The 16,067-nt window shown below is 43.9% G+C and overlaps 1 protein-coding gene across 4 annotated transcripts in view; it reads left to right on the top strand.

Moving 5' to 3' along the window:
- Positions 1-240: 240 nt before the first annotated feature.
- Positions 241-16,067, top strand: part of ZNF343 (zinc finger protein 343) — a 25,984-nt gene continuing 10,157 nt past the window's right edge. For 2 of the 4 annotated variants that reach the window (XM_017872551.1, XM_017872547.1), the window contains exons 1-5: positions 241-490; positions 2,514-2,600; positions 9,866-10,131; positions 10,317-10,375; positions 11,068-11,194. In XM_017872551.1, the coding sequence (XP_017728040.1) occupies positions 10,014-10,131; positions 10,317-10,375; positions 11,068-11,194 (304 nt within the window). In that variant the 5' untranslated portion in view covers positions 241-490; positions 2,514-2,600; positions 9,866-10,013. Of the gene's footprint in view, positions 491-2,222; positions 2,266-2,513; positions 2,601-9,865; positions 10,132-10,316; positions 10,376-11,067; positions 11,195-16,067 lie in introns of those variants that run through there. The other 2 variants (XM_017872549.1, XM_017872548.1) reach the window with 1 other exon arrangement.

Genomic DNA, 16,067 nt, shown 5'->3' with positions numbered 1-16,067 from the left:
TTTTTTTTTTTTTTTTTTGAGACGGAGTCTCGCTCTGTCGCGAGCGAGTGCAGGCTGGAGTGCAGTGGCGCGATCTGGGCTCACTGCAAGTTCCGCCTCCCAGGTTCACGCCATTCTGCCTCAGCCTCCCGAGCAGCTGGGACTACAGCGCCCGCCACCACGCCCTGCTATTTTTTTGTATTTTTAATAGAGACGGGGTTTCACCGTGTTAGCCAGGATGGTCTCGATCTCCTGACCTCGTGATCTGCCCGCCTCGGCCTTCCAAAGTGTTGGGATTACAGGCGTGGAGCCACTGCGCCCAGCCCAGCATGGGTATTTTAAGAAGAGACGGAGAGGCTGTCACTGCAGTAGCCAATGTCCTGGAAAATTAACCGTTGCACGGCCCAGAAGCGGCTACGTGGCGGCCAATGGGAGCCGAAGCCTGCGAGGATGTTGGGAACTGTAGTTCTGGCGTAGGTCGACGGCCGAGTTCCTGGGCCCGCTGGCTCGGGTGAGCGCGGCCTCCGCGGCTCCTTGGCCCTAGGATGCCCTCTCTTGTGGGGAAATGAGGTTCGGGAAAAGCCGGGTGTAGGTTAGGACGCAGGGTAGAGTGTGGCCGATGGGGAGGGCGGGTTGGAGATATTTGGTTTTTGGAGGAGGGGGCGCGGCTCGCGGTGCTCATTGGGATGGGGCGATGGGGTGAGCCCCTGCTTGCCGGGACCTTCGCGGACCTTTTTTCCCTCGGGGGCACGAGAGTGACCGGGAATTCTATCGTCTGTCTTGTGAGAGTGACCTGGGATTCTAACGCCTGTCTTGAACGAGGCGGGATTATTCTGGGTCAACCGGTTTTCGAATAGGAAGCGCGGCCCCAGTCGTGCGTCCTGGGGTTTATTTGGGCTGTGGGGTTGAGTTCTGCCAGGGCCAAATGGACCAACATCCCCAAGGCTGGGATGGGGACGTGGCTAGGTCCGCACATCCCTGGGTGGTTTTTGGCTGGGGAGCGTTCTGAGTCCTGCATCTCCGAGTTTTTCTGTGTTTTGGGTGGGGCTGGATATGTCCCAAGTGGTGACGAGGGTGGTTAGGGGGAGGCCATCTCAGGCCTTGATGCTTGATGGACCTTGGTTTGTTAGGGGTTGCAGGGGTGGAAGTGGAGGTGAGCTAGACGTGGTCAGAATATTCTGAGAGGGTCTGGGCGAGTGTCTTGGGTCAGGAGTCCCTGGGGTTTTTAGGGAGGTGAGGGAGGTTTTGTCCTCTGATAATAGCGGGCTGTATCACTCTGACATACATCTAGGCAGTTTTTTTTTTAAATGGGGACAGGCCTTTTCTCTGGGACTTGTTGTCTCAAGGCGTGTCATGTGGGAGGTGCCCCCTGTGCTTTGTGGCAGAGATCCTGGGTTTGGTCGTCATCTGGGTGGCCCATCTGGCTGACTCCTTCTTTCCTGGACTGCTTTTCCCTCACACGTTAGGGCCAAACATCTGGTTTGGGGCTGTGAAGGGTTAGGTATGGTGGAGAACTCTGATGGCTTCTGGTCAACAATCCAAATCACTTCTGGCATATGGCGAGTTCTGGATATCAGGCGTTTAATTTTATTTTTAATTTTTTCGTAGGGGCAAATTTTAAACCTACCCAGTAGAGCCATTCAGTGAACTGCCACAGACCTGTCACCAGATTCAACATTTGTTAACTCATGGCCAATTCTGTTTCATCTACATCCCCTAAACCCTATGTGTGGATACACTTTGAGAATTGTCAGACCCCATAGAGATTGGTCACTGCTGACATCATTACTGGCCCAGCTGGCTAAGGGTGTGGCGCTCCACAGCTAGACTTCAAATCTAGGCACTTTCTAGCATTGTCAATTTGAGGAAGGTATGTAACTCATGGAGCTTTGGGGAGGTAAAACTTGTGTGGTACCTGGAATTGTCTCTGGTATGTAGTCAGAGTTTAGTAAGTGTTAACTATTACTAATAATATTACAACTTGAGGCCCATAGGCATTAAAGGGATAAATATGTAATAGCAGCTTGTCAGGGCAGACTGTATTCTGATGTTCCCACATGGCTCTGTGCCCTAGAAGCTGTTTACATTATTCTCTTCTGACAGATCTGAGGCTTTCTTGTTAAAGGAAGAGGAGGCCTGCTCTTTTTTTTTTTTTTTTTTGAGACACAGTTTCACACTTGTTGCCTAGGCTGGAGTGCAGTGGTGCAATCTCGGCTCACCGCAACCTCAACCTCCCAGGTTCAAGCGATTCTCCTGCCTCAGCCTCCCAAGTAGCTGGGATTACAGGTAAGCGCGACTATGCCTGGCTAATTTTGTATTTTTAGTAGAGACGGGGTTTCTCCATGTTGGTCAGGCTGGTCTCAAACTTCCGACCTCAGGTGATCCACCTGCCCCAGCCTCCCAAAGTGCTGGGATTACAGGCATGAGCCACCGCTCCCAGCTGGCCCACTTATTTTAAACTTGGGGATTTCTAGCCTCCATATCTGGGTGCTAGGAGATAACCCCGAAATTCACACTGCCTGTTTCATCCTCAGGTCCACCTTCTCCAATACCTGCCTGCTGGGAGAGGACTATCTCTTGAGAAAGGAAGGACTTCTGTGCTCCTGAGAACCTCCTATCAGGTAGGTACCACTTACCTTTCACATTCCTATAGTGTCTTTTCTGCTTGAAACCATGGCTGAATTTCCTTTGCCCGTCTGACATCTTGTACCCTAAAGTGTCCAAATTGAGGCTCAAGGCCTTGCTTGTTTTTCTACAATAGTGGGGCGATTTTAAGGGCAAGGATCTCCACAGGGAATATTACCCCAGACTGGTACTCTCATTAAGGTTACCACCATCTTTGCCCCAGCCATATTTCATCCTGGCTGCTGGATTCCCAGGGATTTGTCAGCTACTGTGAAATAAAAAATGATGGTAAATACCATTTATTGGGCCATTGTTATCTGCCAGGCAACTGGGTTTATGGTGTCCATAATATTTTAAACTCTCAACAATTTGAAAGTTAGGAATCAAAACTCTGAATTGATAGAAGAAGTGGCATGTTACAGAGGTTAAGAAATTTACTTGTGTAATATGACTGGGTTGGGTAGAATTAGGATTTAGAACTTCTTTAGTTATCAACATTCTATAATCCCTGTTTCATTGAGCCCCCCGCCCCCTCATTTTCTTGTTTTTGCTGCTGGAGTATTTGGAAGGAAATCCTAGATACCACATAATTTTACCTAAAAATACTATCATACGCATTTCCAACAGAGAAGGACTGTTTGTTAAAAATGTAACCATAATATTACCACATTCAACAAAACCAACAGTAATTCCTTAATGTCTTAATTCTAGATTGTTTTAAAATCTGCCCATTTCTTCTAAAAAAGTGCCAGTGCTTAGTGCAAACTGTATACACTTAACAATTCAGGTAAGAAGTATAAGAGGGAGAAGTATCTGGAATTCAGCAAGGCCAGTTCTCCCTCTCCCTTTTCTCTTTACCTGTTGCTGATTTCTGTTAATGACTGTGTCTTCCACCCCTGGTCACCAATGGGAGCTCTGAGTCTTGCTTGCCACCTTGTTATTTCTGAAATTCTTATCCTTCTTTTTTTTTTTTTTTTTTGAACAAGAACTTATTTCTTAAAATTTACTTAAGGGATTAGAGCTGATATATAATAGAACATTTAATATAACATTTGGAGTTATGTTAACATAAAAATAGCTGTGGTCACAATTAGCATATACAATTCACTGCAAAGGTAAAAATACATGCTATCCTCTAGACAAGTCTTCCAAATGAAGTTAGAGTAGATGGGGTGAAACAGCAAGTGAACATGAAAGGATTGCACTTAGAAGAAAGTGGGACATAGCTAGGATATAAAAGAGACATACCTAATGCTAATCACTGCATTGTCCTACTGGCAAATTGCACATTTATTTTTAGAGTATATTCAATACACATATACATTGAGACTAGAGAATTTTCAAATATCTACCTTTGAAATATCCCTTTGTTTCTAACACATACATTATGGTATTAATGTAACAGCACTTAAAACCTGTAGTTATTATTTAAAGCTTGTGTTCAAGAGATAAAAGAACATCATTCAGACAAAGCTCGTGTTCAAGAGATAAAAAAACATCTATCACTATCTGCCTTAAATGCATCTCATCACGATCCATCAACTTTAATGAAATGGGTATTGAAGTTAAACTAACCAGTTTGTACAAACTATTGACTGAGAAAAAGCCCTTAAAAATTTAGGAAGAAATGAATAACAGAAGAGTTCACCCTGAGCTGCCACCTTTTAATTGTTAATGCAATGTATGTTAGAATATCATGCTAATGCACATCCTAGTAGCATGTATGATGGAAAAAAATAGGTTAATGCAAAAGATAATACGTTTGGCTTTGTAAAGTTTTGTTTTGACTTATATCTGTATGAATTCTGTTTATTGAGTCTGAAAAGGAACTGCTGTCAAGGACCAGTCCAAAGAAGAATTAGGCTGTTTAAGCCTGCTAGTTCATAACTTCTTTGAAATCGATGACAATGCCCAATTGTAGGCTAACCCTAAAACACTTGCCATTTTATGACTCCATATTCTTTTAATTTACAGAAAAGTACAAACTTTTTAAAAAGTAATCTTATCAGAGCAATATAATCTAACAATACCTATAATACTTATATTGTTATAATCTAACAATACCTATAATAGAAAGCTAGCCCAGTAAATTTTTTTGAATTGAACTTTTATGTAGCTTATAACTTTGATATTGAAATTCTCATCCTTCTAATTAGTGATGGAGTCCTCTCAATTCTACCTTGGCATACCCCTTTATTCTTTTCCCCTCATCTCACTGCTGTGCTACCCAAATTTTCATCTTTTCTCCACCACTAGTTCACCTTCCACCCTGCCTTTTAAGTTGCTCCTCTGAAGAAAAAATAAAGATCATGCCACTCACCTACTCAAGTGGGCCATTTCTTATTACCTACCTTCAACTCTGTCCAAACTCAGTAATTACAGTGTGAAGCCACGTGTGGTGGCTCACGCCTGTAATTCTAGCACTTTGGGAGGCTAAAGGGATGGATCGCTTGAACTCAGCCTGGGCAACATGACAAAACCCCGTCTCTACTAAAAATAGAAAAATTAGCTGGGCATGAGGGTGCACACCTGTGGTCCCAGCTACTCAGGAGGCTGAGATGGGAGGATGGCTTGAGCCTAGAAAGTGGAGGTTGCAGTAAGCCGAGATCACACCACTGCACTCCAGCCTGGGTGTGGGCTCTGGAGACAGACTGCCTAGATTCAAAGCCCGTCTTCACCACACATTAGCTGTGTAACCTTGGAGACATTATTTCACTGTGTCTTCTACTCCTCATCTGTATAATGAGGAAAATAATAGTGCCCATCTCAGGGAGTTGTGCGGAAGAAATGTGGTAATTCCTATAAGGCCTGGCAGATAATTCCTATAAGGTAGTGCCTAGCACATAGTATATGCTTACTAAATATGAACTGTGATTGTTAATATTGATATCTGATTAATATCTGAATTATCTCTCAACTCACCTTTTCAGTCTTGTCCCTACCAGTTACCCCTTTTGTAGTAGTGCCCTTGTAGCTGTACGGGAATAGATTCCATTCTGTACTATTTTATTCCTCTGTGGTTTTCTACTTGGCAATTGAACTCCTATTGATTTAGTCACAGATTTACTCCATTGCAAAGCATGCCTTGATTTTCTCAGGCAAAGTTGTCCTCAGCTTCTTCTTTAGCACCAAACAACTTTTTATTTTTTTGGAGACGGAGTTTTGCTCTTGTTGCCCAGGCTGGAGTGCAATGGCGCATTCTCGGCTCACCACAACCTCTGCCTCCCGGGTTCAAGTTCCTGAGAAGCTGGGATTATAGGCATGCGCCACCATGCCTGGCTAATTTTGTATTTTTAGTAGAGATGGAGTTTCTCCATGTTGGTCAGGCTGGTCTCGAACTCCCGACCTCAGGTGATCCGTCTGTCCTGACCTCTCAAAGTGCTGGGATTAAAGGCATGAACCACCGCACATGGCTGATGGTAAGTCTTATCCTTCCAACTGCTCGAGGCAAAAATCTTAGAATTGTCTTGATTTTTCTTTTCATCTCGCAAATCACATACAGTAAAGAAATTCAGGATGTGATTGCTACTCACCACCTCTGCTGTGTCTACTTTTGTCCAAACCACCATTATCTCCCACCTGAATTATTTCAACAGCCTTTATGGGATTTCCTTGCCTCTCTCCTTGTCCCCTGTCCCCTTTGTCTGTTCCTAGTCTACCAGCCAGAGACATCTTTTAAAATGTAAATCCAAGCTTGTTATTCCTCTGCTCCAAATCCTCTAATGGCTTCTCATTTCCCTCCACATCAAAACCAGCATGCTCAAGACTGCACATGACCTGTGCCCTGGTACCGCTGTCCTTGACTGCTTTTAACTGCCACCACTGTGTCTCACACCCTCCTGCCACAGGGAACGTATTTCTGAAACAGCAGGGCTCACTCCTGCCCTAGGACCTTCAACGGGCTGGTTTCTTTCCTTACAGTTTTGTTGACACAGTGGCCCACATGAATCACTCCCTCACATTGTTCAAATCTCAAGTAATCACCTTTAAAAAGCTTTCCTTAAATACTCAATTTAAAATTGCAACTCCTCCAGTCTCTACCACTGGATCCTTCTGGTGCCCTCAGTACGTATCACCATCTGACATCTTGTGTCTTTTCTGAGCTATATTTTATTTTTGTCCATCTCCTTGCCCTTACCCCACTAAAATGGCAGCTACACGAGGGCTGGTATTTTTTCTGTTGCATTTGCAGCAGTATCCCAAATGTTGGAACAGTCCTTAGCACACAGTGGGCACTGGTAATTATGGAACGATTGAATAGCTCAATCAGCAGCACGTAGAGCCAACTGTGGGAGGCATGGATAAGGAGTATTGGGGTGTGGAGGAGATCTGCAGAGACTCCAGTCAGGAGGCTCTTGCTGTTGTCTGAGCTTCCCAGCTGGTGTGGGGTGATGGGAGGCAGCTCTGATGTGGACAGAATCTACAGGCCTTTGTAATTGGTTAGGCGTGGCAGGGAGGCATAGAGTCAGTGATGACCCAGAGGTCAAGTGTGGTGACGGAACTGGGAGTCTTGGAAGTGAAGAAGCTGAGGAAAGAAGGAGTAGCAGGTTAGGAAGAGAAGGAAAGGAGACTAGGTGTTTATGTGACAGCTTGCGGACTGCCCTGCTCACGGTGCTGCACACCTCAGCTGGGCTCTCTGTGACAGGGTGCTGTCATATTTCCCTGATACCTGCAAAGCTCATCCCAGTGCCTAGCTTGTAGCAGATGTTCAGTAAGTGTTTGCTGAAGTGAGATGTCCAGCAGGCAGGAGGAAACATGGTCTGGGAGCTATGTGGGGTGTTCTCGGATTCCTAGAAAAAACAAACAATAGCAAAATGATAACTATAGACAGTCGTTTGTAGCTTAGCTGACTTTTCACTTATAGGGTTCCAGCATTTTCCAGCATTCTGAAGCCATTCCAAAGCTCCAGTATAAATAGTGTGAAAACTGTGGCTTTCTAGTGTCCATCACTAGATTCTACCCAAAGAGACAATTCTGACCATAGCTCACTGGCAAATCAAGTCACATGGTCACTCCTGAGTTCAACATGATAGGGTGTATACCTATAAGGAGTGGCCACACACTGGGGATGGAGAGTGAAACACGCTACTACAAGGACGCAAGCCCATAAACCCATTCTCACCCAGCCCTAGTCCCCACTATTGATTGGGCCTTCAAAGTGCTAAGATTTGTGGCTGTGCCTAGAACACATTTGGTAGCTGTGTAATCTTAAAGACAAATAAACCAACCTCTTGGTGCCCCAGTTTCCTCCTCTGTGAGATGGAAAGAATAGCAGCATCCACCTCTTGGCTGTGTTGTGAAAATTACCGGAAATCTGTACTTAGTAACCAGGCATGGTGGCTCATGCTTGTAATCCCAGTGCCTTGGGAGGCCAAGGCAGGCAGATCACGAGGTCAGGAGTTCAAGACCAGCTTGGCCAACATGGTGAAACCCTGTCTCTACTAAAAATTCAAAAATTAGCCGGGCGTGGTGGCAGGCACCTGTAATCCCAGGTTCTTGGGAGGCTGAGGCAAAAGAATCACTTGAACCCAGGAGGCAGAGGTTGCAGTGAGCCGAGATCGCAGCACTGCACTCCAGCCTGGGCAACAGAGCGAGACTCTGTCTCAAAAAAAAAAAAAAAAAAAAAGTCTGCACTTAAAGATCTTGCTTTATAAATGTTAGCTACAGATACTAGTGTTACTAGGAGAAAGGTTTTGTCAGCTTCAGCTATGTTGTACTGCAGGTATTATAGGTTGGCTTTAGCTTTGTATCATGACCTTTTACAATAGAACCACAGTCCCTTTGGGGACATGCTGTTCTCAGAACAAGAGAAATGGTGGAATTATGCAATGCTTAGAAATGGCATCGTTGCTTTTACTCAAATTCATTTTCCAAGGCAAGTTACAAGGTCAAGCCTGATGTCTGGGACAGGGAAGTACCATCTTTTTATAGGGTAACAAATAATTGGGAATGATGATAAAATCTACCACAAAGGCCTCTTTTATCCTAATCACTAAAAGTAGATTAGCAAAAAGACTGAAATTCATTTCATCTTACAAGAAGCTTCACAGTTTAGTCAAGACAGTCATGTAAATAGAGAAATTGCAATATGGTATGATGCCCAGGTTGGACAGAAGAGGGAGTGGTCATCTCTGCCTATGGTATTGAGGGATGAATTACAAGAGCTGCTTAGAGACCCCAGCTAGTCTCAGAAGGGTACTAGGCAACAATAGTAGTAGTAGTCATTTGGGCTGAAATCCTGGACAGTGTCTGAGGACCCTCTGAAGGTGGCATAACTCCTAATACCACCTGCCTTCTCTGGGACCACATCAGTGTAGGACTTTGATTTGTACCCATCAGGATACACAAATGCACATCTCTGGTAAGGTCATGTGGTAGACATGTATAGAAATGGAAGCTAGGAGGTTATCGCTTTAGAGTAATTGTGAGACCTGGAGCTCTCAACCTTAAGTAAGAAGGACTGACTTTTGATCTCCTAAACCCCTCAGAATACCAGGGACATAGGGATCTTTTTTTTTTTTTTTTTTTTTCTTTTTTTGAGACAGAGTCTTACTCCTGTCGCCCAGGCTAGAGTGCAGTGGCACGATCTCAGCTCACTGCAGCCTCGACTCCCTGAGCTCAGGTGATCCTCCCACCTTAGCCTGCTGAGTAGCTAGGACTACAGGCATACCATCATGCCCAGCTAATTTTTGTATTTTTTGTAGAGATGGCATTTCGCTATGTTGCCCAGACTGGTCTTGAGCCCCTGAGCTTAAGCAATTAGCTTGCCTTGGCCTCCCGGAGTACTGAGATTACAGGTGTGAGCCACTGTGCCCATCCAAGACATAAGTAACTGAATATAGATGGAACCTTGGGTTGGGGCAGGAGAATCAGAAGCTGAGTTCTGCACGCCTGGATTGGTCTGCAGGAAACAGTCAGAGGCTCTTTCTCCATAGGCATTATGTTATATTCTGTCTTCTCTCTGACTCAGGCTTCAGGTAGTAGCAGAGACTGATCTGAAACACAGAGTTTGAATCTGAGGTACAGAGGCAGAAGAAGTAAGGTTTGAGAGCTAAGGGAGAGTGGCAGAACATAAGCATGAGGGCCTAGAAATGAAGGTAGAGTGAATGAAGGTAGAAAATCCAGAGAACCCTTGTAGATGGAGACTCTATGTTTGTTGAATGAGGAGGGTGTGAGAGGACAGGATCCCTGTTGAAGAGGCATAAGCCTAGGGCCCACAATAAAAGCCCCAGCAATAGCAAATTGCTTCTTCATCCCACAGGTCCTGGCTGCATGGAAACAAGATGAGCTTTTACAATTAAGGTTGGAAGAAGTCACCACAGGCAGCAGAACTCCATCTTGAGATGAAATAACATCTACCTGGACCTCTGGCAGAATCTCAAGGTTCACACTGGGCTGACTCTGGGGCCATGATGTTGCCTCATCCTTCAGCACTGGGAGATCAATACTGGGAAGAGATTTTGCTTTCAAAGAATGGGGAAAATGTAGAGACCATGAAGAAATTGATCCAAAATCATAAAGCGAAAGGTGAGAATTGTTGAGGGGCCAGAGAGATGAAGAGGGAGCCAAGTCTCCAGATTCACCTGAAAATGCTTCAGAGGTCACCTCTGAGTAAAGTGACTACTTCCTTCATCCTAAGGTTCAAAAGGGCTGCTCAGGGAGCCTGGGGGGTGGAGGGTCTGGTTTCTCATAGCTTCTTTTTCTTTCACTAGGCTTGTCTTCTAATGATACTAACTGGCCCCAGGAAAAGGAGGGAAAGGCCCAAATAGTGGTGAGTTGGGATTACGTTTTTTTTTTCCCCCCTGAAGTGCTGGCTCATTTCCCAGAGAACAGACATATATTCTCTTTCTTGGGAAGGGAAAAGGCGGTCACCATCTGGGTAGATGAGTGAAGCATTAGGCTTTCTTGAAAAAAGTTGCTAAAGCACATAGCAAAGACAGGGATTTTATAGTTCCCATTTAGTAACCTGAGCTTTTAAGAAATGCTCATTCCAGACCCCATCTGTTCACTCCCATTTTTCTCTGTAATCAAAGTTTTCTTCCATTCTTTCTAAATCTTTACCACTCCCTGCTGCCCAGCACAAGCCCTAAGTCTGTGATGCTTTTGTTCCTTCTGCAGCCCATTCTCTGCTGTTTTATCTCTGAATTCCTTCATTATGAATTCTCAAGGTCACTGTCCTAAACACAGCCTGAGGTTTACAAAGTAATTCACAAATCATTTCTCCAGTGAAATCATACATGTCAAGGGCCTAGAATGTGTTCTGTGCTCAGTCATGCTCCTCACAGGTTTTAACAGAAAACTAGGCACACAGTAGTGTTCAGAACTTCTTCATATGGAGAACCATATATTCTGATGAATTACATCAACTTGCATATCCAGGCTCTCCAGGGTCACCGGCTGTGCTCCACACACAGGGAAGATTGATGGTGGCTTGCTATACATTAATTTACTGGTTGTTTGTAGGTACCAGTTACATTCAGGGATGTGGCTGTGATCTTCACAGAAGCAGAATGGAAGAGACTGAGTCCAGAGCAGAGGAATCTATACAAAGAAGTGATGCTGGAGAATTACAGGAATCTTCTCTCATTGGGTGAGGCTGTGTTCTTTCCTTTCCTTCATTAATTCAGTAGCAATTTACTGATCACCTACTATGTACCACAAAAAAAGTATACTAGATATTTACAACACATTAGTAAACAAAATCGTAATCCCTGCCTCCCTGGGGCTTACTTTTTAGTATAAGGAGACAGACAACAAACCAAAAGCTTCATATACAGGGATATTATAATACGGTATGTTAAAAGGTGATAAGTGCAACTTAGTAAAAAATAATGATATAAGGCAGGATAAAGGGATATTGGGTGTGTTAGGGTGGCTGGCTGAATTTTAAAACTGGGTATTTGAAATCATTGAAGAAGTAATATATGGCTAAAGACATAATGTGGTGAGGAGGTTAGAACTGTAGGTATCTAGGGTAAGAGCATTTCAGGTGGAGGGAATTATTGACACGAAGACCTTAATGAAGGGATGTACCTGCCCAATACATGAAGCTTCAAGGAGGCCAGTGAGGCTGGGGGCATGGTTTGCAAGGGGGAGAATAGGGAGAGATACAGCTCTGTGATGTAAGTTAAAATTAAGAGTCAAGTTTATTGTGGTTTGGGGTTTCATAAACCATGTTTTTTTCTTTTTCGTTTGTTTGCAAACCTCAACGAGGTCAGGAGATCGAGACGATCCTGGCCAACATGGTGAAACCCCGTCTCTACTAAAAATACAAAAATTAGCTGAGTGTGGTGGCATGTGCCTGTAATCTCAGCTACTTGTGAGGCTGAGGCAGGAGAATCGCTTGAACCAGGGAGTCGGAGGTTGCAGTGAGCTGAGATCATGCCCATTGCACTCCAGCCTGGTGACAGAGTGAAACAGTCTGAAAAAATGAAAAATAAAAATAAAAAAATTATTTAAATCTGGGTTGATAAATGTCAATTGCATCATAACTCTAGATGAGGGATTGGCCAACTTTTTCTGTAAAGGGCCAAACAATAACTGTTTTTGCAGGTGATAAGGCCTCTGTAACAACCCTTAACTTGCCATTGAGTTGTAGCCATAAACAATACACAAACGAATGAGCGTGGATATGTTCCAATAAAACTTTATAGACACTGAAATTTGAATTTAATATTATGTTTGTGTATCATGAAATATTACTACTCTTTTACTTTTTTCTAGCCACTTAAAATGTAAAACCATTCTTAGCTTGTAGGTGATACAAAAACAGAGGACTGGATTTAGCTTGTGGGCAGTCATTTTCCACTCCTTGTTCTAGATCAGTGCTGTCTAGTAGAAATATAATGTGAGCCACATAGGTAATTTTAAATTTCCTAGTAACCACATTTTTACAAGTGTAACTACAGGTGAAATCAACTTTAAGAACATATATATTATTTAACCCCATATATTAAAATATCATTTTAACATGAAATTAACATAAAAACTTATTAATTAGGTATTTTACTTTTTTTTTTGTACTGTGTTCAAAACCTGGTTGTATTTTACACTTAGAGCACATCTTAGTTCAGATTAGCCATGTTTCAAGTGTTCAGTAAACACATGGCCAGTGGCTGCTATACTGGAGCTTACTGTTCTAGATATTCCTATATTTCTTTCTTTCTTTTTTTTTTTTTTTGAGACAGAGTCTTGCTTTGTCACCCAGGCTAGAGTGTGGTGGCGTGATCTCGGCTCACTGCAAGCTCTGCCTCCCAGGTTCACGCCATTCTCCTGCCTCAGCCTCCCATATAGCTGGGACTACAGGTGCCCGCCACCACACCCGGCTGATTTTTTGTATTTTTAGTAGAGACGGGGTTTCACCGTGTTAGCCAGGATGGTCTCAATCTCCTGACCTCGTGATCCACCCACCTCGGCCTCCCAAAGTGCTGGGATTACAGGCGTGAGCCACCGCGCCCGGCCTATATTCCTATATTTCTAGATAAAACATGTAGAGAAGAATCACATTTTTGGAGACACAAACCAGTTTCAGGGAGGAGTTTCTTCGGGAGTTTGCTCCAAATGGCATGGCTGTTTTCCTGATATTATTTAATCAGATTTACCTTATTCCATTTTCATCTTCTTTGATGTGTTTTGATCTGATTCTCTCTGGTTTGAACTAGCTCCCATCTGACCTGGCTCCATTTAAATCAGTGTAGATTCATCCATTTCGGACTGGTTCTGTGTGGGCTGTTTTTCTTTTAAAAAAAAAAGATTGGGCCGGGCGCGGTGGCTCAAGCCTGTAATCCCAGCACTTTGGGAGGCCGAGACGGGCGGATCACAAGGTCAGGAGATCGAGACCATCCTGGCTAATACGGTGAAACCCCGTCTCTACTAAAAAATACAAAAAACTAGCCGGGCGAGGTGGCGGGCGCCTGTAGTCCCAGCTACTCGGGAGGCTGAGGCAGGAGAATGGCGTGGACCCGGGAGGCGGAGCTTGCAGTGAGCTGAGATCTGGCCACTGCACTCCAGCCTGGGCGACAAAGCGAGACTCCGTCTCAAAAAAAAAAAAAGATTGATAATTTTTGTGAATGGTTTAGTGTGTTTTGATTTGGTCTTAGCTACTTAGTCCAACTAGGTTTTGTTTTTATTTTTCTCTGGTCATACTGTTTTCTCTCCCACTGTTAATACATATAACTGATTCAGAGGAAAATGTTAAAAATGACCTGGTTCATAGCCAAGTGTGGTGGCGGGCACCTGTAATCCCAGCTACTCAGGAGGCTGAGGCAGGAGATTCACTTGAACCCAGGAGGTGGAGGTTGCAGTGAGCCGAGATCATGTCATTGCACTCCAGCCTGGGGAACAAGTGCAAAACTCCATCTCAAACAAACAAACAAACAAATAAACAAAAAACCCATAAAACAACAAACAAACAAATGACCTAGTTCAAATGAATCTTGATATTGAAAACCTGGGTCCCAATTGCATTCCTTGAAATTGTTTGCTTTGTCTTGCTTGACACCGTAATGTTCCACAGTTTCCAGCCTCTTACGTCTCTCTTTTGGGCTATTCTCTTTCTTCTTTTTCTTTTCTTTGGACCGCAGGGGTCCATAGGAGTTAGTGTCACATACTCCTTTTCCGTGTTTATATTTACACCCTTTAACAATTTGTGAACTTTAACGATTTTCCCCATCACATATTATAACGAACCCATTATCTACTGCTGTCTCACCTGTGCTTCATCCCCGTATTCCTCCTTGCCTGCAACCACAAGTTTATTCTTAAAGTTATAAAAGCTTGAGAGCATCCCATTTTTCCTCCTAAACCAGTCTCTTTCTCTTTCTTTCTTTCTTTTCTCTTTCTCCTTTCTCCTTTTTTCCCTTTTTCCCCTTTCCGTTTTCCTTTTCTTTCCTTATTTTATTTTATTTCTTTTTTTTCAGACAGAGTTTTGCCACGTTGCCCAGGCTGGTCTGGAACTCCTAGGCTTAAGCAATCCACCCAGCCTGGCCTCCCAGAGTGCTGGGATTACGGGTGTGAGCCATGTTGCTCAGCCCAAATCTCTTTTTCTCTCTTTCTTCACATATTCATGTTAATGTCTTTTCTTCAAGGGCATTGTTAGAAATAAATGGGCCAGTTCTTTCTGAAATAATCTTTAAAGCCTTCACAGGGGAGATAATTTAATAAGCTTAGACCAGATAATACTGTGATAACCCCAATACTTATAATAGCCGATGTTCATTTCTCACTTACATTACTTCTTGGTTACTTCAGGTGTGGTTCAACTCTCTTGGTTCTGGGATCCAAGCAAAAGGAGCAGTTTCTGTCTGGATCATGGGGTTCTCAAGGTATAGGGAAAAAGAGCAATGATGGGACCACATCGTGGCTCTTAAAACTTGTTTGAAAGTGCACTGACTTTCCGCTAACCTTCATTGGCCAAAGCAAATCCCACAGCTAAGTCTGATGTCACTGTGGTGGGAAAGATAATCCTTCTTCAGAGATGGGCTCAGTGGGGAGGAACAGCAGATTTTGTGACCAAAATACCATTTGCTGCAAGAGGGTAGCTTAGGCTGAATCTTAGAAATAAGGGTTCATGGCCGGGCGCAGTGGCTCAAGCCTGTAATCCCAGCACTTTGGGAGGCCAAGACGGGCAGATCATGAGGTCAGGAGATCGAGACTATCCTGGCTAACACGGTGAAACCCCGTCTTTACTAAAAAATACAAAAAACTAGCCGAGTGAGGTGGCGGGCGCCTGTAGTCCCAGCTACTCGGGAGGCTGAGGCAGGAGAATGGCGTGAACCCAGGAGGTAGAGCTTGCAGTGAGCTGAGATCCGGCCACTGCACTCCAGCCTGGGCGACAGAGCGAGACTCCGGCTCAGAAAAAAAGAAATAAGTGTTTGTAGGGCTGATAGGTCAAGGAGGAACACGAATTACCTAGACTTGATAGTTACTAACACATTGCCCGCTTGCATTATCATTCACTTCTCCCTTTCTGGCCAAATTATTTCAAAGTTAATTCTAAATATCATGACACCCTTAAATATACCACATTTCTCTAAAAAGTGAAAATGGATTCTTACATAACCACAATACCATTACTACATTCAACAAAGTTAATGGTATCATCTAATACCAAATCTGTGTTAAAATTTCTTTGATTAAAAAAAAAACTATATATATTTTGAGACAGGGTCTCACGTCTGTCATCCAGGCTGGAGTACAGTGGCATGATCATAGCTCACTGCAGCCTCAACTTCCTGGGCTCAGGTGATTCTCCCACCTCAACCTTCCTAGTATCTGGGACTACAGGTGCATGCCACAATGCCAGCTAATTGTTTGTATTTTTAGTAGAGACAGGGTTTTGCCATGTTGCCCAGGCTGGTCTTGAGCTCCTGGTCTAAAGTGATCCACCTGCGTGGGCGTCCCGAAGTGCTGGGATTACAGGTGTGAGCCACAATGACTGACCTCAAAAAATATTTTTATAGATT

Source organism: Rhinopithecus bieti, unplaced genomic scaffold (assembly GCF_001698545.2).
Source record: "Rhinopithecus bieti isolate Rb0 unplaced genomic scaffold, ASM169854v2 scaffold_7580, whole genome shotgun sequence".
In the NCBI taxonomy this organism is placed as follows: domain Eukaryota; kingdom Metazoa; phylum Chordata; class Mammalia; order Primates; family Cercopithecidae; genus Rhinopithecus; species Rhinopithecus bieti.
Note: the sequence above shows the minus strand (reverse complement) of the source record. Positions and strands in the feature narration are given on the sequence as shown.